Source organism: Microcaecilia unicolor, chromosome 2 (genome assembly GCF_901765095.1).
Source record: "Microcaecilia unicolor chromosome 2, aMicUni1.1, whole genome shotgun sequence".
Classification (NCBI taxonomy): Eukaryota; Metazoa; Chordata; class Amphibia; order Gymnophiona; family Siphonopidae; genus Microcaecilia; species Microcaecilia unicolor.
Genome location: NC_044032.1, coordinates 350,486,883 through 350,510,627, shown reverse-complemented (window position 1 = coordinate 350,510,627; position 23,745 = coordinate 350,486,883). Strand labels below are relative to the sequence as shown.

General features: G+C 45.8%; 1 protein-coding gene across 2 annotated transcripts in view; it reads left to right on the top strand.

The window, feature by feature from the left end:
• Window positions 1–19,303, top strand: part of TRMO (tRNA methyltransferase O) — a 41,633-nt gene extending 22,330 nt beyond the window's left edge. For both annotated transcript variants that reach the window (XM_030194461.1, XM_030194460.1), the window contains 2 exons: window positions 497–1,147; window positions 18,814–19,303. In XM_030194461.1, coding sequence (XP_030050321.1) covers window positions 497–1,147; window positions 18,814–19,046 — 884 coding nt within the window. In that variant the 3' untranslated portion in view covers window positions 19,047–19,303. The remainder of the gene's footprint in view (window positions 1–496; window positions 1,148–18,813) is intronic.
• The last annotated feature ends 4,442 nt before the right edge of the window (window positions 19,304–23,745 follow it).

Below are 23,745 nucleotides of genomic sequence, written 5' to 3'. Positions count from 1 at the left end.
TTTATATTGCCTTATCTCAGTATTGACAGGCTCCTGATGCAGGCAATAGTGCTGAAACATGGCTCGTGTTGTCGTATTAAATATGACCTTTTGACAGGGTTTTGCTCCAATCTACAATAAAGAACATTTTCAAGACACAGGTCTCTCCTTCCTCTGTTGATCATCCCTACTGTGTTCATCATTCGTCATGGTTTCTGGGGTTCCAGTTCTTCTCCCTTGTTGTGAGAAGGAAAATCTGCTACATTTTCTGATATGAAATTCATTAATTGCTAGTTGGAAAACCAAATCATGAGTTTAGGTGGAGCTAGTCTTGTTGGTAAGTAGTGTTGGTGGAGCCAACATAGTGTGGCATTCTTAATCATGTTTTCTAGTAACAAAGTTATTACTATTGATATTTAAAGTGCAGTATTAAGTTCAAAATTTGTGCATGGTGACTAGCCTGACCTTTAGCATAGACAGCATTTAATGTCATGTTGTGCTGTCATTTTGCATTTAGGTGGAACCATATATCTCTCTGGAATTGATATGATACGAGGTACACCAGTACTCGACATTAAGCCATATATCTTGGAATACGATTCACCACAGAATGCTGACCTCTCTGCTAATACACATAATGAACAGGATGGCAAGCTTGAAAGCAGATATTCACAAGAAGCAGTGGATGTGACTCATAACTGGGATGCACCCGATAAGCTGCAAAGTAGCAAGACACGGCCCTGCCAGAGCCAGGACACATTCAGTGGTTCTGACTGCCCAGTTTCAAAAAGCAATCGAGACAAATATTTGGACCGTGAGAATTCCAATAAAACAGAACTAGGCAAAGCAGAATGCAATGTTCAGAGAGTAGATATCACCCCTGCAATGACTCAGAGCCAGAGATCACATCCTGTTACCACAGCTGACACACATCTGTCACAGGACACTGGAGGAACTGTAGGAGAAGAAAAATCCATGTCAATCCAGCATGAGCAATTTTCAGAGTTTCAGCCAGTGCAGGAGCAACATGTACCTGCAGGGGGTAACTTTACACTTTCAAGTAGTGTGCCACCTTGGGTAAGGAACTCTTCTGTTGCCAATTTGCAGGTCAGGTTTACGCCTCATTCGGAAGCGGAAATTAAGCAGTTTAAAGCTGCAGGATCTCCAGGTACAGTAAAATGCAAAATGACTTATTTTTCTAGGGCTGTTTCCTTTCTTCTTTTCCTCTAGGCATAAAACTTGTAAGGTTAAAAAAAGAAATAATACTAATTATATATATATATATATATATATATTGCCCACAGAAGGACACTATTTCTGTTGTTACTGATTTAATTGCTGTGGCAGTAATTTTTGTAGTCACTATAATAATCTATTTGGGTTCAAGTATCTCAAACTGGTGTAATTACTCCAACCACTTGTACTTAACACCAGTAATTCATATTTTAATATGTGTCTAAAAAGTGTTTTATGTTTTTTTGTTTGCAGTGCTCAGTGTGTGTCTAAGTGCTCTATATCCGTATAGTTATAACAACTATATTAAGCACAGCGACCATATTCCATCATTGCACTGCCCCCTCCTGTCCTGCCTATACTAATAATGGATCAGTTGCTCTTAAATTGTTAATGCAAAAAACAACTTGAATTTGTAGAAACTCAGACACTTAGCTTAACATGAAGTGCTGCAGGACCGGTTCAGTGCTGTTGGTGCGTGCTCCTGAAGTCAGTGTCAAATGTGTTGTTATTCGTGTTTAAAAACTGATTAAATTAACATCATCTCCGCTGTTGTCTGTTCCCAACATGGGTGCCATGTTTCACCTACTCGGCGTCCTCAGGGGAATCAACTAAAACAGTTAATAGCACACCACACCTTCATTGATTCATTTTTAGATATTATTCAACTAAAGGTAACATTTACTTATCAATATAGTAATTTTAAATCCTTACTTGCGGTCACAACTCAGGGCTCGAAGCCAGAAGACCAACAGACATTAGTATTCAACTTATTATCCTCTAAACAGTTATCCAGCATACAATATCAAGTACTTAGCCTGGGGTTATCATTTGTGCCCACTCAACGGTCCGATCCATTTTATGTAAGAAAACATCTGTGCAGATTTTTTAGAACATTGAAGCTGCACCTATTTTTTGATCAATCATCAGACCATTCAGAACAACCACAAGAGGGAGATATATCTTTCATGAGACAACATAGGCTCCCGTCCACCTGGGGGCCCCTGATGCCACGATAGAAACATTTTCCCAATCAGTTCTTAGAGACCTAAAGCACATGGAAAGTTCATTACAGCATCCGAGGCACAACTTAACAAAACAACAGTGGCAGGCTCTAATGGACTTACAATGTGATCCCACTATAGTTATCCTAAGAGCAGACAAGGGAGGAGCTATTGTGGTACAAAATGTAGATCAATACATGAGAGAAGCTCAGCGCCAACTATCAGACACTGAATACTATGAACTTTTTAAAGATCCCACGCCTCAGTACCAGTTAGAGATACGAGACATTAATTACAGCCAATCAGAAAGGCATGATTACCCTTAGGGAATTCAAATACCTGTACAAATCTTATCCCCAGACCCCCCCGGATTTACTTCATACCCAAAATACACAAAAATTTGAGGGAGCCACTGGGGAGACCAATAGTTGCGGGCAAGAATCCACTATTGGAGCCTTTGTCCCAGTACTTGGACCACTTCCTTCAACCCTGTTTACATTCCATTATTTCATATATCAAGGAGTCAACTCATTTATTACATATTTTAGCATCTTGTTGATCACCTACAGACAGAAAAGTCATCTTAGTAACGTTGGACATTCAGGCACTGTACACCAACATTCCCCAAAGGGGAGCGATAGATGCCATAGAGGCCAGCGTACACAATTTGGAAATTATCTCCAGATAAAAAAATGATTTCTGCTGACCATAGCGCAGTTGGTGCTACAACGCAATTACTTTCGATTTGAACAAACACATTTTTTACAGATCAAGGGAGTCGCCATGGGAGTTGCCCCCACGGTTGCTTGCCTTTATATGTCAGAATATGAAAAATCTTATATCTATCCCTTGGAGTATCAGAAGAACATTGTTATATGGTGCCGTTCATTGATGATGTCCTACTCTTGTGGGATGGCAACAGAGCAGAATTAGATTTTTTTGAGGTACCTAAATGGATGTGACCCCAATATACAATTTGCATTGTGCATAGGGGATCAAAGTATGGACTTTTTCGATATCCACATCACGATAGAGCAAGGGAATTTCAATACAACATTATTCAAAAAGCTCACTGACAGGAACAGTATTCTTTATTATAATAGTTGTCATCCACTACCTCTGAAAAAGGGAATTCCGATAGGACAATTCCTGCGAGCCAAAAGATTTTGTAGTAAAGAAGAATCATTTAAACATCAAGCGCACCTGATGATTAATAATTTCAAGCAAAGAGGCTATCCTGGTAAAGTAGTCAAACAAGCCTACAAACGAGCAAGGTATGCACATAGACAATGGTTATTGGAACCACGGCCCTTAGACAACAGCTACAGAAATACGGTACAGTGAGTGCTTCCATATACCTCTCATGGGTCAAAAATATCACAGATTATTCATAGGCATTGGCCGATTTTACAACTGCACTCACAATTTGAGAATAAACCTTGTATTGCTTATACCCGGGCACATAATATGGGAGAGCTGTTATCCATATTCCAGTGCTTAAACCCGTAGACAGAAGAACAAGATAGAGGACATATGAGCTGTCAACATTGTATTGATTGCAGGCATGCCATGGAGGTTCGCTTTGTGATCAATCCCAGGAAAACAATACTATTTACGAGAGCGCACGGACTGTAATACATCACAAGTGGTCTACGCGATCCAGTGCCCATGTCAGAAATGGTACGTGGGCCAAACAAAACCAAAAATGAAACAACTTATTGGGGAACATTTGAGCAGCCTTCGGAACAAAAAAAAGGAAGCCCCTTTAGTAGACCATTGGGATCAACTTAAACATCAGGAATCAGAGTTGAAGTATGTAATATTATCACACATTCAGTTACGGTGGGGGTGAAGATGTCTCTGCAGTTTTGATTCGCGTGGAACAGCGGTTCATTATCAATGGGACGCGGTTCAGCCTAAAGGTTTAAATAAGGAAATTGGTTCATTTAACTCAATTCAATTTAATAGGTGCCAATAAGCCTCAGTATTGACCTTAGGTGGATTCTATACTTATCAGCTGGATGATATAAATACATAGGATAAGGAGCATGCGTCAGAGACCTGATTGCACGGAGAACAGACAGGGATCCCATCCTGGAGTGACCGCAAGTAAGGATTTAAAATTACTATATTGATAAGTAAATGTTATCTTTAGTTGAATAATATCTAAAAATGAATCAATGAAGGTGTGGTGTGCTATTAACTGTTTTTAGTTGATTCCCCTGAGGACGCCGAGTAGGTGAAACGTACCCATGTTGGGAACAGACAACAGTGGAGAAGATGTTAATTTAATCAGTTTTTAAACACAAACAACAACACACTGACTTCAGGAGCACGTACCAACAGCACTGAACTGGTCCTGCAGCACTTCATGTTAAGCTAAGTGTCTGAGTTTCTACAAATTCAAGTTGTTTTTTGGATGAACAATTTAAGAGCAACTGATCCATTATTAGTATAGGCAGGACAAGAGGGGGCAGTGCAATGATGGAATATGGTCGCTGTGCTTAATATAGTTGTTATAACTATACAGATATAGAGCACTTAGACGCACACTGAGCACTGCAAACAAAAAAACAAAAACATTTTTTTTAGATACATATTAAAATATGAATTCCATATCATCAAGCTGATCAATCCATAGACTGGTGGGTTGTGTCCATCTACCAGCAGGTGGAGATAGAGAGCAAACTTTTGCCTCCCTATATGTGGTCATGTGCTGCCGGAAACTCCCCAGTATGTTCTCTATCTCAGCAGGTGGTGGTCACACACAGCAGCAGCTCTGGCTAGGCCTCCAAGCCTAATTTTTAGGTTTTGTTGAGTGCCTGGGGTTGAGGGCTCTTTTGAGCAAGTGCAAACCTGGTGGTGCCAGGTCCCTCCTTTTCTCCCCCCTCCCGCTGGCTCCGTTAAAAAAAAAAAAAAATGTTGAACGTCCTTAAAGGCGTTTATTTCGACGTTTATTTAAGTGTCTATTGCAGCTACTCACTGGGACACCAGGTCGTTACAACTCGGAGCGGACAGCAGGTAATTTTTACCTTTTTATAGCGGGCAGGGGGTTCCCCGATTCTTCTCCTCGTGGCATATGGCGTCGGAGGGCGAGGGCGCAAAGGGTCGCTCCCCGGGTCGCTTGAGCGCTTCTAGAGGGGATGCGGGGGTCTTAAAGCCTGATTCGCCCTTGTTGGGTGACAGTTTCGTGACCGATGAATGTCCCGGTCCTTCCTCCGGCGTGGCGGTTTTTCCCGCCATAAACGCCCATCCCCCGCTCCTCGCCTCCACCATCTTGGCCGGCCACGCGGCTCGGACGGCTTCTTCTTGGGCCGCCCTTGAGGTTGGAGACATTAATGCCATGAACGCCCTTAATTTGGGCGACGGCACAGAAGCGGCTAAAGTTAAGAGCCGTTCTTCCCGTGCGGCTCCTTCGCGGAGTTTCGCGCCGGACGCCATTTTGGATGCGCAGCATGTCTCTCCCCCGCTATTGCGAGCGCCGGTTGAGAGTGCGTCTAGGGCTGTTGCCCAGGCTGCGGAAGTGCACAGTCTGGGGGGTTTCTCCCCCGAGTTTGTTTTGCTGCTGCATCAGGCCTTCCTCATGCACAACGCTGCCCCTGCTCCCTCGTCTGGTAAAGAGGTTGAGGTTCCCAGAGGTAAACGCCCTCGGGTTGATTCCCAGGCCTTGGAGGAATTTGTTTCCTCCGATGTAGATGAGGGCAGCGTGTCTGAGGTCTCCCAACGGTCCTTTGCGGATTCCTTGGAGGAGACGGATCCCCGCTCGGATGGAGCGGATGACCCCTCTGCAGCGTGGCTTTTTAGCCCAGAGGATTTGCCCAACCTGTTGTTACAGGCCATGGACACTTTGAAGATTTCCTCTCCGGAGGACGTCTCTCCCTCAGCCCCTGTTGGCTCTGCCATTATGCTGGGGACGAAGCGCCCGCCTAGAACCTTCCACGTGCATGATGCCATGCACACCTTAATTTCGGCTCAATGGGATGTCCCAGAAGCGAGCCTTAAAGTGGCTAGGGCTATGTCCCGCCTCTATCCTTTGGCTGTGAGTGAACGTGAGGCCTATCTGTGGCCTACCGTGGATTCTTTAATCACTGCGGTGACTAAGAAAACGGCGTTGCCGGTGGAAGGTGGCACGGCCCTAAAGGACGCCCAAGACAGAAGATTGGAGGCGGCCTTAAGGTCGTCCTTTGAGGCGGCTGCTTTAAGTTTGCAGGCCTCAGTTTGCGGCTCCTATGTGGCCAGGGCGTGCCTGACTATGGTGCAGCGGGCTTCCCCCTCGGATCATTCCTTGAGGGCTGATTGGCCGGCCCTGGAATCGGGCTTAGCCTATTTGGCAGACTTGCTGTATGATGTCTTGAGGGCCTCAGCGAAAGGCATGGCTCAGACAATCTCTGCGCGGCGGTGGCTTTGGCTGAAACATTGGTCTGCTGACCACGCCTCTAAATCCCGCCTGGCTAGGTTGCCTTTTAAAGGCAAGCTGCTCTTTGGGGTCGAGCTGGACAAAATCGTGACCGATCTCGGCACGTCTAAGGGCAAGAAATTACCAGAGGTCAGGGCTCGGGCTAGTACTCGTCCCGGTACCTCCAGAGGACGGTTGCAGGAAGCCCGTCGGTACCGCCCGGGCAAGTCTGGTTCCTCTGCCCCCTCTTCCTTCAAGAGGAATTTCTCCCCCAAGCAGCATTCCTTTCGCAGAGACCGCCGTCCCGGAGGTGCTCCCTCCGGTCCTCCCCCAGGGTCTCGTACCCAATGACGGGGTCTTGGTCCACGCCCCAGTGCAGATTGGAGGACGGCTGTCCTCGTTTCTGGGCGAGTGGACCACAATAACTTCAGACGCGTGGGTGCTGGAAGTCATCAGAGACGGCTACAAACGAGTTCTGCCGACCCTTAAAAGACGGGTTTGTACTCTCTCCCTGCAAGTCTCCGGTCAAAGCTGTGGCAGTGCAGCAGACCTTGGACAATCTGATCCGCCTGGGCGCGGTCGTTCCGGTGCCAGAAAGTCAGCTTGGCAAGGGACGTTACTCCATTTACTTTGTGGTACCAAAGAAAGGAGGTTCTGTCCGGCCTATCCTCGACCTCAAAGGGGTCAATCGGGCCTTGAAAGTGCGGCACTTTCGCATGGAGACTCTCCGCTCTGTTATAGCGGCAGTGAAGGCAGGAGAGTTCCTGGCATCCTTGGACATCAAGGAAGCGTACCTGCATATTCCCATCTGGCCTCCTCATCAACGCTTTCTGCGTTTTGCAGTCCTGGGACGACATTTCCAGTTCAGAGCCCTCCCTTTCGGGTTGGCTACTGCTCCGCGGACCTTTTCCAAAGTAATGGTGGTCATCGCGGCCTTCCTACGAAAGGAAGGGGTACAAGTCCATCCTTATCTGGACGACTGGTTGATCCGAGCCCCCTCTTATGCAGAGTGCGGCAAAGCTGTGGACCGGGTAGTTGCTCTTTTGAGCTCCCTGGGATGGATCATCAACTGGGAGAAGAGCCAGCTGCGCCCGACTCAGTCCCTGGAGTACCTGGGGGTTCGATTCGACACCCAAGTGGGCAGAGTGTTCCTGCCAGACAATCGGATTGTCAAACTTCAGGCTCAGGTGGACCAGTTCCTAGTAGCCTCTCCCCTTCGGGCTTGGGACTATGTGCAGCTGTTGGGCTCTATGACGGCCACGATGGAAGTTGTGCCCTGGGCCAGGGCTCATATGAGACCACTTCAACACTCTTTGCTGCAGCGCTGGACTCCGATGTCGGAGGATTATGCTGTGCGCCTTCCCTTGGACCCAGCAGTGCGCAAGGCGCTGAGCTGGTGGATGCAGACAGACAAGTTGTCTGCGGGAATGCCTCTGGTGACCCCAGAGTGGATTGTCGTCACGACGGACGCCTCGTTGTCGGGCTGGGGAGCCCACTGCTTGGGAAGGACAGCGCAGGGGCTCTGGTCTCCTGCAGAGGCAAAGTGGTCTATCAACCTCCTGGAACTCAGAGCCATTCGGTTGGCGCTTTTGGAGTTCATCCTGGTACTGGTGTTGAAGCCTGTACGGGTCCTGTCGGACAATGCCACGGCTGTGGCCTATGTCAACCGCCAGGGAGGTACCAAGAGCGCCCCTCTAGCCAAGGAGGCTATGAGTCTATGCCAGTGGGCGGAAGCGAACCTGGAACAGCTGTCAGCGGCCCACATTGCAGGAGTCATGAATGTCAAGGCGGACTTTCTCAGTCGCCATACCTTGGAGCCCGGAGAGTGGCAGCTATCTGCTCAGGCGTTCTTGGACATCACGAAGCGCTGGGGCCAGCCGAGCCTAGATCTGATGGCGTCATCGGCCAATTGCCAAGTGCCGCGCTTTTTCAGCAGAGGACGGGACCCTCGATCCCTGGGAGTAGATGCTCTTCTCCAACAGTGGCCGACACAAGAGCTTCTCTATGTGTTCCCGCCCTGGCCCATGTTGGGCAGGGTGCTAGACCGGGTGGCAAAGCATCCCGGCAGGGTAATCCTGGTGGGTCCGGATTGGCCCAGGCGTCCCTGGTATGCGGACTTGATCAGGCTCTCAGTCGACGATCCTCTGCGGCTGCCAGTGGAGCAGGGCCTGTTACATCAGGGTCCCGTGGTGATGGAGGATCCCTCCCCCTTTGGTCTTACGGCCTGGCTATTGAGCGGCAGCGTCTGAGGAAGAAGGGCTTCTCAGACAAGGTCATCGCCACTATGCTGAGAGCGAGGAAGCGCTCTACTTCTACTGCTTACGCCAGGGTTTGGCGTATCTTTGCAGCGTGGTGTGAAGCAGGCTCACTTTCTCCCTTCACTGCTCCAATTTCTTCAGTGTTGGCGTTCCTGCAAGAAGGTCTGGAGAAAGGCCTGTCGCTCAGTTCCCTTAAAGTCCAGGTAGCGGCTTTGGCTTGCTTCAGGGGCCGCCTGAAGGGTGCTTCCCTGGCTTCGCAGCCAGATGTGGTGCGCTTTCTCAAGGGAGTTAATCACCTGCGCCCTCCTCTGCACTCAGTGGTGCCTGCGTGGAATCTCAACCTGGTACTAAGAGCATTGCAGAAGCCGCCTTTTGAACCCTTGTCGAGGGCATCTCTGAAAGACCTGACGTTGAAAGCAGTCTTTTTGGTGGCTATCACTTCAGCCAGAAGAGTTTCCGAGCTCCAGGCGCTCTCATGTCGAGAGCCTTTTCTGCAGTTCACTGAGGCAGGAGTGACTATTCGCACAGTGCCTTCCTTCCTACCCAAGATTGTTTCTCGCTTCCATGTGAATCAGCAGCTCTGTCTCCCTTCCTTTCGTAGGGAGGACTACCCAGAGGAGTACTCTGCTCTTAAATATCTGGATGTGAGACGAGTCATCATCAGATACTTGGAAGTGACCAATGATTTCCGGAAATCGGATCATCTGTTTGTCCTGTTTGCAGGTCCTCGTAAGGGTCTGCAGGCTGCTAAGCCTACAGTGGCAAGATGGGTCAAGGAAGCCATTGCAGCGGCTTATGTGGCCACGGGGAAGGTGCCGCCTATCCAGCTGAAGGCTCACTCCACGAGAGCTCAGGCGGCCTCGATGGCAGAGGCCGGATCCGTCTCCTTGGAAGAGATATGCAAGGCGGCAACTTGGGCTTCGGCTCATACATTCTCCAAGCATTACCGTTTGACTGTGGCTGCACGGGCGGAGGCCCGGTTTGGAGCTTCAGTGTTGAGGTCAGGGATTTCAATGTCCCGCCCTGGGTGAGTACTGCTTCGGTACATCCCACCAGTCTATGGATTGATCAGCTTGATGATATGGAAGGTAAAATTATGTATAATCATACCTGATAATTTTCTTTCCATTAATCATAGCTGATCAATCCATAGCCCCTCCCAGATATCTGTACTGTTTTTATTCTGGTTGCATTTCAGGTTCAAGTTTAGTCTTCAGTTACTTCAGAAAGACTTCGTGTTAAGTTTTTTCACTTGGATTCTTCAAGAGTTAAGACGAGTTTGTGTTACAGTGAGCTGCTGCATTCCTCTCCCCTCCGTTTTACGGGGCTGGATTGAGACTTAAAATTCTGCCGGCACTCCCTCCCGCTTCGTGCGGCTGTAGGGCAGCTTTGTACCCCTCCCGCTTCGGCGGTGTTAGGGTCAGTCAGCTCCTCCCGCGGTTGCGGTTGCAGGATAAGCCAGATCCCCCCGCATCGGCGGGTGTGGTGTCCCTCCCCCGCTCCGCGGGGATGAGCTGGACGGATTCCCCTCCCCCACTTGTGTGGGGATGAGCTGGGTTAATTCCCCTCCCCCGTTTCGGCGGTGGTGAGCTGGGCAGAGTGTCCCTTCGTGGGTGTAATTCTCTAAGTGCTGAGTCCTGCGGATGGAGCTTTGATATCGACATACTGAGGAGTTTCCGGCAGCACATGACCACATATAGGGAGGCAAAAGTTTGCTCTCTATCTCCACCTGCTGGTAGATGGACACAACCCACCAGTCTATGGATTGATCAGCTATGATTAATGGAAAGAAAATTATCAGGTATGATTATACATAATTTTACCTTACTGGTGTTTTTGTAAGTCAGTTTGAGTAACCTGATTTAATTGATCTTTGGGTAGCTTATGCCATTTCTCAATGACGAATGCTTGTACTCCAGGTATATGGCTGACTACTTCAAGTTGCCCTGCTGCAGAAGTAAACAGCCCAGTATTGTGGAATGATAATAGCTCTTTTGTATTTCAGCCATCTGGACTAGATCAGCCTCTCAGGATCATTTTTTTCTAGCCAAGAGCAAGTGCTTCACTAAATAGCATAAGCATATTTAGAGGGGCAAAATCGAAAGGGGCGCTCATGTTTTCTTGAGGACGTCCTCGTAGGATGTCCCGGCGAAGGGGCGGGGAAACCTGTATTATCGAAACAAGATGGGCGTCCATCTTTTGTTTCGATAATACGGTCGGGGATGCCCAAATCCTGACATTTAGGTCGTCCCTAGAGATGGTCGTCCTTAGACTTGGTCGTTTCTGATTTTCGGTGATAATGGAAACTAAGGATGCCTATCTCAGAAACGACCAAATCCAAGCCCTTTGGTCATGGGAGGAGCCAGCATTCGTAGTGCACTGGTCCCCCCTGACATGCCAGGACACCAACCGGGCACCCTAGGGGGCACTGCAGTGAACTACAGAAATTGCTCCTAGGAACATAGCTCCCTTACCTTGTGTGCTGAGCCCCCCAAAACCCACTACCCACCACTGTACACCACTACCATAGCCCTTACAGGTGAAGGGGGGCACCTAGATGTGAGTACAGTGGGTTTGTGGTGGGTTTTGAAGGGCTCACATTTATCACCACAAGTGTAATAGGTAGGGGGGGGGGGGGTGGGCCTGGGTCCGCCTGCCTGAAGTGCACTGCACCCACTAAAACTGCTCCAGGGACCTGCATACTGCTGTCATGGAGCTGGGTATGACATTTGAGGCTGGCAAAAAATATTTTTAAAACATTTTTTGAGGGTGGGACGGGGTTAGTGACCACTGGGGGAGTAAGGGCAGGTCATCCCTGATTCCCTCTGGTGGTCAGCTGGTCAGTTCGGGCACCTTTTCATGACTTGGTCATAAGAAAAAAAGGACCAAGTAAAGTCGTCCCAAGTGCTCGTCAGGGACACCCTTTTTTTATTTTCGATTATGGGTCGAGGATGCCCATGTGTTAGGCATGCCCAAGACCCGCCTTTGCCTTGCCTCTGACACCCCCGGGAACTTTGGTCATCCCCGCGACGGAAAGCAGTTGGGGACGCTCAAAATCAGCTTTCGATTATGCCGATTTGGGCAACCCTGTGAAAAGGACGCCCATCTCCCGATTTGTGTCGAAAGATGGGCGTCCTTCTCTTTCGAAAATGAGCCTGATATTCTCTCTGAGGCTACATAAACAGTTTTGTTTTTTAACTTTCTTTCACAGTGTGGTGAAAGTGACCTGTCCTGGGTTTAACAGTCAGGCTTTCTGCCTGACCTATACTGCTGTCACCCATTTCTGGGAAAATTGTTTTGGTTGCCCTCCATTTGTTTTTCCTTATAATTCATGCCAGACCAGTCCAGATGAGTGGGTTATGCTCCCACTGTCAGTAGTCTGAACCAGAGAAAAATAGCTCAGAGATTACTTTATTTGCCTTATAGGGATCTGGTGCATTCAGCTCCCCAGTAGTTCTCTGATTCCTGCAGACATGTGACCAGATGCACCAGCTACGAGTTAGCTATTCCAGGGAAGGCTGTAGGCTAAGATTCCTGGTAGAGCATAGATTCTATCACACTTGTAGATTCTAGGGGATTGTGCGGGTAACTGGGTCTGAGTGACTTCCTTCTTCCCTTGGGAACATTCAGCGAGAGGCTAAGTTTCCACATTAAATGGGTCCAGTACCTGGTGACTTTTCCCCCTACAGTGGGAGCTACTGACAGCCTGATAGCTATGAAACTTTGCCCTGATTCAGCTTGGAGGGGCTTTTTTACATCCTTCAATCCTGAGCATTGACCCACAGATCTTAGAGAGTTAAGTAGGCTTATTTGTCCTACCGTCCACCAGAAGTGCTATGTCAGATGTAAAGGGGTCTGGTCTGAAGTGATCTGCCCTCCTCTTTCCTCTACTTGTTTCTAGTATATCTGAGGAAAAAGAGGGTGACAGCCTGCAGGTGAGTGATAGTAGTTCAGTGTGTTAGCAGGTGCATTTGGCTTGGGAGCAGGCAGGCAAGCAATCAAGCAGGTGGATGGGTGCAATTTGTGGACTAAATGCATTCCTGGAGGGGTCCCCAGACTGAGTGTGACCCATGTGGTATGCATGGAGTAAGACATTGCTGCCAAGTTACCCAATTTCAAGAAGATTTTATTCCAGTCTTGGATTTCACAACATTATCCTGCTGTATTATGGGACCTACAACACTGATTTTGATGGTTAGGAATCAGGGACTACAAATACCATGCTCCTTTGGGATGTAGGTTCAAAACCAGAATTGGCCAAAGTGTCTCCCTCCTGGAACGGAGTAATTTGGCAGTTCTGATAAGATCTGGTCGGCGCCCCTGTATTGCTGGAATGAGCAGCCATTTTATTACTGTTTTAAGATAAAGGACCAGGCACGCTTCGTTTATGATATCTTTATCTCCCGCTATTCCTCTGATAGCTCTAGTTCCCTACTGAGTTAGTGTTTAAGAAGGTGACCACACTCACATTGGAGCTTCTCTCTTCTCCTTCTTCCCTCTCCCAATCTGGCACATTATCTGTCTGACCCCCCTTTTGTAAGAGAACGAATTAACAAGTTATACAGCCATTTGCAGCAGATGACACCGGAGCCAACTGGCTTAATTTCTGGGCAGTCGCTTTGAGGTCAATTAATTAATATTTCCTGTACCTGCTCCAGCTATCCTTTGGAAAGGGTGAGCCACACGTATAGCTTGTGGGGGAATAAATAAACAAAGTCCCGCTGCGTACAGCAGGTTTAGGAATTCTACTGGTAGGCCTGAGTCAGTAGCACAAGTATTTCTGCCTCTAGTGACTAGGGCAAACCTGTTAAGAGAACAAAGCAGCACAATAGTGCAGAAAATAGACAAATGACAAAATGTCCAGACTTTCACTTTGCACATAGATTAGTAGTTTCTCCATTCAGTGCTGTGTACAAGCATCAGTCAGAACGTAGATTGGATTGGAACTCGATAACAGGCCCAATCAGATACTCACTCTCATGTGGGATTCAAATGTAACCAAGGTATGCAGGAAGTCTCCAGACTGGCTGAAATAATGTAAACAATGTCTCCTCTTCAAGGATTTCTTGGTTCTTCCAAGCTAGAGACTTCAGACTAGATCAGAGGTTCTCAACCAAATCCTTGGGACACACCTAATCGGTCAGATTTTCAGGATACCCACAATGAGTACAATGGAGGTAATGCATGCAAATTTATTTCATACATATTCATTATGGGTGGGTATCCTGAAAACCTGACTTTCTGGTGTGTCCCGAGGACTGGGTTAAGAACCCCTGGACTAGATTCATCTGGCTCAGAAGAGAAATAAACACTTGGAGGGGCATTTTCGAAAGAAACGTCCAAGTTGCGATTTAGACGTCTTTGCAAAACGTCGAAATCCGGGGGGGGCGGGGAAAACCGTATTGAAAAAAGATGGACATCATCTTTCATTTTGAAAATACCGTCAGAGACGTCCAAATCCAAGGACGTCCATAGACATGGACGTCTTTCATTTTCGGCGATTTTCGAAACCAAAGACATCCATATAAAAAACGTCCAAATGCAAGCCATTTGGACATGGGAGGAGCCAGCATTTGTAGTGCACTGGGCCCCCTGACATGCCAGGACACCAACCGGGCACCCTAGTGGGCACTGTAGTGGACTTCATAAAATTCTCCCAGGAACATAGCTCCCTTACCTTGTGTGCTGAGCCCCCCCAAAACTACTACTACTACTACTTATCAACCCACTACCCACAACTGTACACCACTACCATAGCCCTTACAGGTGAAGGGGGGGGCACCTATATGTGGGTACAGTGAGTTTGTGGTGGGTTTTGGAGAGCTCGCTGTTTCCTCCACAAACGTAACAGGTAGGGGGGGGTCTGGGCCTGGGTCTGCCGGTCTGAAGTGCACTGCACCCACTAAAACTGCTCCAGGGACCTGCATGCACTGTCTTGGACATGAGTATGACATCTGAGGCTGGCATAGAGGCTGGCACAAAATATTTTTAAAGATGTTTTTTGAGGGTGGGAGTGGGTTAGTGACCACTGGGGGATTAACGAGAAGTTATCCCCGATTCCCTCCGGTGGTCATCTGGTCATTTCGGGACACCTTTTTGTGCCTTATTCGTAAAAAAACAGGTCTGGGTGAAAACGTCCACGTGTTCGTCAGGGACATCCTTGCTTTTTTCGATTATGGGTCAAAGACGTCCAAGTGTTAGGCATGCCTCCGACACGCCCCCTTGAAATTTGGACATCCTTGTGACGGACTTCAGTTGGAGACATCCAGAATCGGGTTTTGATTATACCGATTTGGATGTCTCTGTGAGAAGGACGTACATCTTCTGATTTATGTCGAAAATGAGCCTGTGGGTCATCGACCATTTACACACACAAGTGGCTTGATGCAATTTTAGTGTAAGCAAATCCACAGAGAATCCCTGTTTAGTTCAAGCCTCATATACATACAGAATGGTTGTCCAGGCTAAACTCTACATATCTTTTTTTTCTGTTTCTATAACCTCACCAAAATTTGTCCCTTCCTTTCTGAACATACCACCAAACTCCTTATCCAAGCTCTTTATCACCTTCTGCTTAAAATACTGCCATTTTCTCCTTACAGGTCCCCCACTAAACCATCTCTCTCTCCTTTTAATTTATACAAAATTCTGCTGTACGATGTATCTTCTGCCATGCTTCACTCTTTCCCCATAATAAATAACATATCCTAATCTATAATTTTTCCCGTTTGTCTTGAATTGATTGTAAATTCTGTCAAGCAAGGAATGTCTCGCGTGTTCATGTACAGTGCTACATACATGTAATAGCACTATAAAAATAAGTAACAGAGAGAAACAAGTGACCCTTAAGACTTGAGCTCTGGGAAGCTCTTGGATAGATTATGAGAGATTGTAATGTGTAGGGGAATCCTATATTCCTAGGTGGTCATAGGCCTGTCCTCCCGCAAGTACTTCCTGCTATATCTCGTACCTGTAGATGGGATATCCTCAGGCTGAGACCCCTGAATTTAGCCTTGTTCCATTCTTAGTGGAAAGAATGATGTGGCGTTACATTACTTAGGGGTTTTTCCTTATCTTGTAAAACCACGATGGGAAAGTACAACATTTCAGTCCCTCTTGATAGAAATATTTGAGTTTCTGTTTAAACAAATCTTTCTTTTGTTTATAGCTCTCTTTCCAGGCAGCTATATGCAGTGGCCCCATGATTCAAGTTGTCTTGTGTTGGCCCCAACATTCCCTGGAAGGGGCCATGGTGACATTCCTGCAGGTAACAGTATGCAGAGGAGAGAGTGGTCTTGAACATCCATATGTAGGAACTAACAGCTCCCAGACACAATGACTGGTGAGCCTTGGATGATAAGGGGTAAGTGATGCTAGGATCTCCTTTGGTTGGATTCTCCATATTGTGTGGTCGGGTCACAGTGTTCATGGCCATGCTTTTTTCATGAACTCCTGTACATTGTGGCAGATAAGACGGTGTCAAACTTGTGGTGCAGTTTTGCCTTCTTCAAGAGGTAATGGCCTTTTGGAGAAATCCCAGAACTTGAAAGGACCAAAATTCAGAGGCTCATTGGAAGTAGTTATAGGAAGCCCCTCCTCACGTTCCCAGGCACTCCCCTTCCAGTTATGGTCCTGGTTGATCATAATTCGGAGGATATGAACAATACTACTCGGGCAGCTCCCTGCTTTCCTTAGGAAGGCAGCCCTGGGCAGCTAGTTTGATTGAGGTGGATCCCTTCTTGTTGCAATTTGCTGTGTTTTGGCTGTACGCCTTCATGGCAACATTTGGTCTTCTCACTGGATGGTTGGTCACTACTTGGGTGGGGGGGAGGGGGGAAATTTCCCTTTGCCCTCAGTTTAGGCTTCAGGGCAATGATAGGCTGCTGTAGTGGGTTTTGGGCTTAAGAGAGATGCGAGTCTACCTGTTTTGGGGGTCCTCATGTAGAATAATACAACTCTTCTCAGGGTAGTTCCTTGCAAAGATACACAGGGACATTCCCTTCAAGGGTTACATATTTCACAAATTCAGTATCCAGAATCCCTCACAGACAACTTCAGGCTTTCTCCCCCTTGCTAATTGTAGCTCCATTTACTGATTGGTCAAGGGATAATACATTCAGTTATCTGGCTCTTTAGAGCCAACTAACTACAGGAGAGTTCCTCTCTGTCTAGGAAGCATGGAAGGAGCCTGACCAGGTGACTTTTTTCATAGTTGTCTCTGGCAGGGAATGGATCAGGAGTCCCCTTAATGGTTATTTTACACAATAAAGGGGAGCCTGATAGGGTAGGAGGAGAGTTGTGCACTGGGGCAGCTGAAACTGTGACACTGGTCCTGGTAGAGAACCACAAGGTTCAAGTTTAAGCCAAAGGCCAGAGCCACTCCTCTAGCTTTCCAGAAATTCTGGCCTCTAGCTTGGGAGATGATAGTCCAGGTGGTGGCAGACAAGTCAATGCTATTCACTGATGGGAATAAGCTGAGAGATTTTGGTAGCACTCGGATACCCTGGTCTAATTTAGTCTGGAATGGAATCCCTGCAGGATTTTGCAGCAGCAGATATGACTAACACCATTGTTGTTCAGAGGAATTCTCTGAGCCAACCATTTTTGGGACCCGAGGTATAAGGGCTGGAAGAAGCTACTGCGATTCTTCTAGGGTGTTCAGGTAGGGCACCTCTGTGAATGAACCTCATTTCAGCTTGGCAAAACTCCAAGACAAGCAAGTTGTTTTGGTAAACAAAGAAAATCAGGATCCATGAGGCTGGAAATCCAGGTTTGGGTTTCGGCCAAAAATGCCCCAATGGGGGTGGGTTTTCTGTTGGGGGGGAGGAGGCTGGCTCAGGAGGATGGACTTGCAGCCAGGAGGGGGGGAGACGGGCCACGGTTTTGGCTTTAGTTCCAGCCTAAGTGGAAGATTTTGGCCGCAGATTTGGTTTTGGCTAAATCCAGAATATTGGTGCCCAATACTCTCTCCCTTCTTTGCGTAGTTTTTCACTTCAGGCAAAATCAGGCTTTCTCTGGTCTTATAGTAAAGAAAAGTGATGTAAGTTAGAACAGGCGTGGCTATTTTCAAGTCACTTCATTGTCACCTTTGAGGTGTTTGTAGATGTCCATTTTCTTCTGACATTTGAAGTATCCTGGTAGAGTAGTCTTTATTGCACCAGTTTCAGAAGGTGTAAAAGAGATTTATCACTTTAGACTATACTAGCAAGAGCTGGCAGATTTCAGAGAGTTGGTAAGGCCTGTTGATTAGAGGACAGGAGTCTTGTGTAGGCAGTAACAATCTATCTTTCTAGAATATAATGGCTTGCCTCCATTACAACTCTTTTCTAAGGGCTTCAACATGGATATATAGGTCTGGAGGGTCTACCCTTTAGGTGTATGAGACCTGTGAGCTACTGTGGCCTCCTCCCAGCTGGCCTAGGTAGTGCTTGGGTACATCCCACTTGTCTAGACTGGTCTGGTATTGATGACAAGGAAGGTGAAATTTGGACTTGCCTGCTAATTTCCTTGAATTCTGTTAGACCTGTCCAAAACCTATCCATGGAAGCTGTGGTGGTCAAGGGCTTTGATAAACTCAGAGAACCAACAGTGAGTATGCTGTAGCCCACTCTGAAGGTAGTTGTAGCCCCTTGATATATGGAGTTATCTCATTCCTGAGTTAGTGACCATGAAATATAGTGATTTGATTGCATCAGACGTAGCTTTGGTAGTGAATTGGAACCCCAGAATATAATAAATGCCATCAAGTGTCTTAGCTTTGATATAGGATACTGATGAGCTGAAAGGAGCACCAACCCTCTATAAGGTGAATGAAGTCAGCTTTGAACTGTTTTACTCAGGTTCCATCTGCTTGTAGGGGGATATAACTAGCTGACCTAGACTTGTCTGGTAGGAGTCCAGAAAACTTCATGTTCACCCTTTCTCCCCCACCTATTTTTTACAGATGCAGCAAAATCATTCAGGTACTGCCGATCCCCAGAAGAAATGAAGCATGTAATCACCACAATTTTATCAGCAGACCCTCGTTCTGTATACCGAAGGAAGCAGTGCCAGGATCGTCTCTTTTACTTCACTGTTGACACAGCCCATATTACATGTTGGTTCGGTGAGGAGTTTGTAGAAGTACTTCAAGTAAAACCACTGGAAGCAAGTCGGGATGCTGCCAGTAGTGTATAAGTTTTCATTCTGTATTTATAGCAGCATATCTGAAGAAGGGACTGTGAGATTTAATCTTTGTGTAGCTCTTATGTTGAGCTAGTAAAATGTTTCACAGTCTGCAAAGAAGTTTTACATTTTCTCCAGGGCTAACACAGCTACTAGAAAAATGCACTGTATTAAGCTTTTTTTGGAGCAGTGTTTTAGTTTTTGTACTCCTTTTTGACTTCCAGATCAGTTGGAACTGGCAATGAGATTCAGTTCCATAGGCTTTTCTTTGCAGCTAGTCAGAGATTTCTCCTATTTTACATTGCCCCCCCCCCCCCCCCCCCCACCTCAATTTGCTTTAATCTATTATTGCTGTAACCCTTGGTTCCTTCATGAACATTGAAACCATGTGCCCTAAATCTGGCCACTAGATGTTGCTCTTACAGTGCCTGGTGCTCTCCCTTCATAGGAGCCGTGAACACTGTTTCCACAGCATTCCCAGCACAGATGCAGGAATCAAACAAGAGGTCCCAATCACATCCCCCACATAGCAGCCCTGCCACAGAGTTTCTGGGTTGGTCCCTGCCCTCTGGTAATTCACAGACAGCAATGCAAAAGACCTGGATTCAATTTTGCTCTGTGTTACAAAACAGTTTACTCCATTTCAGCTTGTTTGGTGAAAATGATGATTTGCAGTGCTTTCTTATCACTTGGGATATAACCGCAATGTAGGAACACAGGTATCACTTTTCACTTGGCCAAGAAATATCTTAGCTGCCAATCATATAGTGTGACCACTAGTAAAATATCTCTCATTTTCCAGGACAGTTTTTGTCATCTTCCCTCTTTGTACTCTGCTGTCTTGGGCAGATAAGCATACAGTATTTTCCTATGTAGTTTATACCAAGGAGTGCAAAAGTCCTAAATTGCTGTCATTTCTACTGTGCTTATTGCACAAACATCTGGCCTCATAGTTATCCTGCATATCCTAACAGAGAGACCAGACTACACAAGCCCCTGTATTTTTGCTAAAACTTCTAGTTATTGTATTTTGCAGTCTTCCAAGCAGACCCAGCTGCTATTTATTTCTGTCTTTTCAGCGTGTGTGTGTATTTAGATATAATGCACACACAAGGGGTTACATGTTTCCAGTTGTGACATTAGTGGGAAGGGAGAATAGAAATCAAGGAGGCCTAGGTTACAAAATCCAAGAATATACAAAATAAAAATAATCACTAAGACTATAAAAATAATCACTAAGACTAAAAAAAAGTGGTAGGGAAGGAAAGGAGCCAAGTAATACTAAGATAATAACCAAACATGAGGGAACAAGATAATACTGATAAGCTGAGTATACAGGACTCCACCCCAGTCCAAGGGAAATTGAGCAAAGTAAAAGGTTTTTTATGCAGCTTGAATGTCACATAGAATACTTCAAGACAAATATAGAGTAGTAAATGATTCCACAAAGTAGGCACCACAATACTAAAACAGGATTTTAGTTTCAATTTTCTTGTTAAAAACATCCCAAAATTCCGGTTTGGACATGTTTTGGTTTCAGCTGAAGCAATGACCATTCTCTGCCCCCATCCCCAACCAAAAGCCCCTACACTCTGGAACTTCTCCCCTAGGGGAGACAGGTGAAAGCCTGGCTCTTTTCCCAAACCTTTAATACTTGTGGTGACTGACTATACCTGGACTATATTCCTGCACACCCTGTAATTAAGGCTAATTCCTCATACCTTTTTCAACTGTTCATATAGATCGCATTCTGTTTATCCCAGTTGACTTTGCACTACTCAGGAAAAGGGGATGGGACTTGATATATACCGCCTTTCTGTGGTTATAATCAAAGTGGTTTACATATTATATTCAGGTACTTATTTTGTTAGGGTCAAGTGACTTGCCCAGAGTCAGAAGGAGCTGCAGTGGGAATTAAACCCAGTTCCCCACAAAGTCTGCTGCACTAACCACAAGGCTAGTCCTCTGCTCACTACTCATCTTGTCCACCCTCTATCTCTCAACTGCATTTGACCCCTCCTCAGCTACACAGTAAGATATTTCTTTGTGCTGTAAGAACAGCATTAGCCTCATATCTGTTATTTTGATGTAATTTATTTTGATTGTTCTCCAGTGCTCTTTAAATGTTCATATTTCTGAAACTGTTTCATGTTAGTCCTTTTATTAGGTTTCAATTTGCCTTTTCCAAGTTTACCTCCTTTATTATACCTATGTTTATATTTGGTCATTTTACTACTGTCGTGCTGTTAACAAAATTGTAGGTTTTATGTTAAATCGTATCTGCTGAGCACTGCCTTGAGTGAATCTCTTCATAAAGGTAATTAATAAATCCCAAAAAATAAATAAATGCAATTTTGACTGTCAGATCTCTTTTTTTTTTTTTATCTATTCTTTTAGGAGGTTGGTATAATTGGGAAATATTGACATATATTGTTGCTCCTAGGGTTTTTTTTTTATTTTTGGACAAAATGTTGGATTGTATATGCAAAAGCTGTGAATCTGAAATGACATCTGCCAGATTCTATAAATCTGGGTACCCAGACTTCTGACTAGCGCTCAGGGTATAGAATAGTGCCAGTTCCACATTTAACCATAGATGCCAGCGCAGGCCCTCTTTTATGAAGCTGCGGCAAAGGAGGCCTGCGCTTGCATCGGCATGTGTTTTTGATGCACGCCGAGTCCCACTTTTACCACAGCAGGTAAAAGGCAGGTCTTTATTTTTTTCAGAAAATGGCTGTGTGGCAAGTGAAGCACTTGCGTGGCCATTTGGGGGGGGGGGCACTTACCGCCACCCATTGAGGTGGTGGTAAGGGCTCCCAGTGGTAACCGGGCAGCAGTGCCCGATTACTGCCAGGTACACACCGTGCTACAAATATTAAAATATATAACACGTGCTGGGGGTGGGAACTACTGCTGGATTGCTGCGGTAGCCCAGTGGTACTTCCCTTTTACTGAGCGGTAAACCCGCGTTGGGCTTACTGCTGCTTTGTAAAAGGGCCCCTTTTACAAAGCTGCACTAGCAATTCCAGTGCAGCAAATGCAGTGAAGCCCATTCAATTCCTGTGGGCTTCATCACGAATGCCATGCCGGAATCACTAGCGCAGCTTTGTAAAAAAGGAGCTCTAAATTAGGTGCCAGGTAGCATTAAGTACCAGTAGTAGCCCTTGAGTGGCATTAATTATTAGTAATTTGTAGTTACGTACATAACTGCACTTAGGCGTAATTCTATAAATATACTTCCGGATTCTATATAGTGTGACTTAAGTTGTACACGCAAATCCGATCGTATTCTGGAGTTCAGCGTACAGCTTAGTTAGCAAGCCAATCAGCACAAATAGTTGCCACTTAAGTAATTATTGACACTAATTACTACTACTTATCATTTCTATAGCGCTACTGGACGTACGCAGCGCTGTACACTTGAACGTGAAGAGAGAGTCCCTGCTCGACAGAGCTTACAATCTAATTAGGACAAACAATCAAGAGATAAGGGAATATTAAAGTGAGGATGATAAAATAAGGGTTGTGAACCAGTGAATAAGGGTTAGGAGTTAAAAGCAGCATCAAAAAGGTGGGCTTTTAGCTTAGATTTGAAGATGGCCAGAGACGGAGCTTGAAGTACCGGCTCAGGAAGTCTATTCCAGGCATATGGTGCAGCAAGATAAAAGTTGGCATTAATTAGAATTTATTCACAGAACTAAGTGTATTCTGTAACGTGATGCGTGTAAATTCAAAGTCGTATAGTTGGAAAAGGGGCACAGAATGGGCAGGTTGTGGGCATTTCTCAAATCTATGTGCATTGTTATAAAACACACCCAGTCTGTATCCAATTTAGGCGTTGGCATTTACACCAAGTTTTACTTGGCGTAACTGCCTTCTACTAAATTTAATCATGTGGCTGGGTGCTCAGCGTATTCTATAAACGGCGCAGAAATTCAAGTATATTGTAAAAAGCACACCTAAATTTAGGCGTACTTCATAGAATACGTCTAGGTGTATTCTTTCCAGCACCAATTTTTTTTGTAGGCGTGATATATAGAATCTAGCCCACAGCCCCTAAATGCTGTAGCGTGTAACTACAAAAAGCGGGTCAGGGGTAAGTCTTGCAGTTGCTTGTGTAAGTGATACTATTCTATAATGAACATGCCCAATTGCCAACCTTAGGCCGCCCGCATTTTCGCCAGCTGTGGACATGGCATAAATGCTCACATCTAAAGTTAGACACGTTCAAGCCAATTTATGCCCTATTCAATAACGGCAATTTCACATGTAATTGCTGTTACAGAATTGGTGCTTAGCACCCATATTTGTGGCACCTAAATTTTGGTGCTTTTTCTTGAATCTGCCCTCATGTCCTTTAGAATTATCTTCTTTGAAAATGTACAGTTAAGAGAATAAATAGTTCCATGGCAGTTTGTTTATTAAAAATGTGGATGGATAAAGGAGCTTGAGAGCTGTATAGATGAGTGTATGTGTATTGAATCTTTTTACTATGTGTAATTCAAAATTTGTGAGTCATATTATCGTGTCCTTACCTGCAATTATATAGGCAAAACACCAAGAATGTGGATTATGGAACATCAGAGCTGTCTAAAGAGAAAATGTTTGGAGGTGCCTCTTTGTAACTCATTGCTTGGAGAGCCAACATTCTTTGAGTCACAAAAGTGCTTTGCTATAGATCAAAATGAGAAATCTACACAAGGAGAGATGA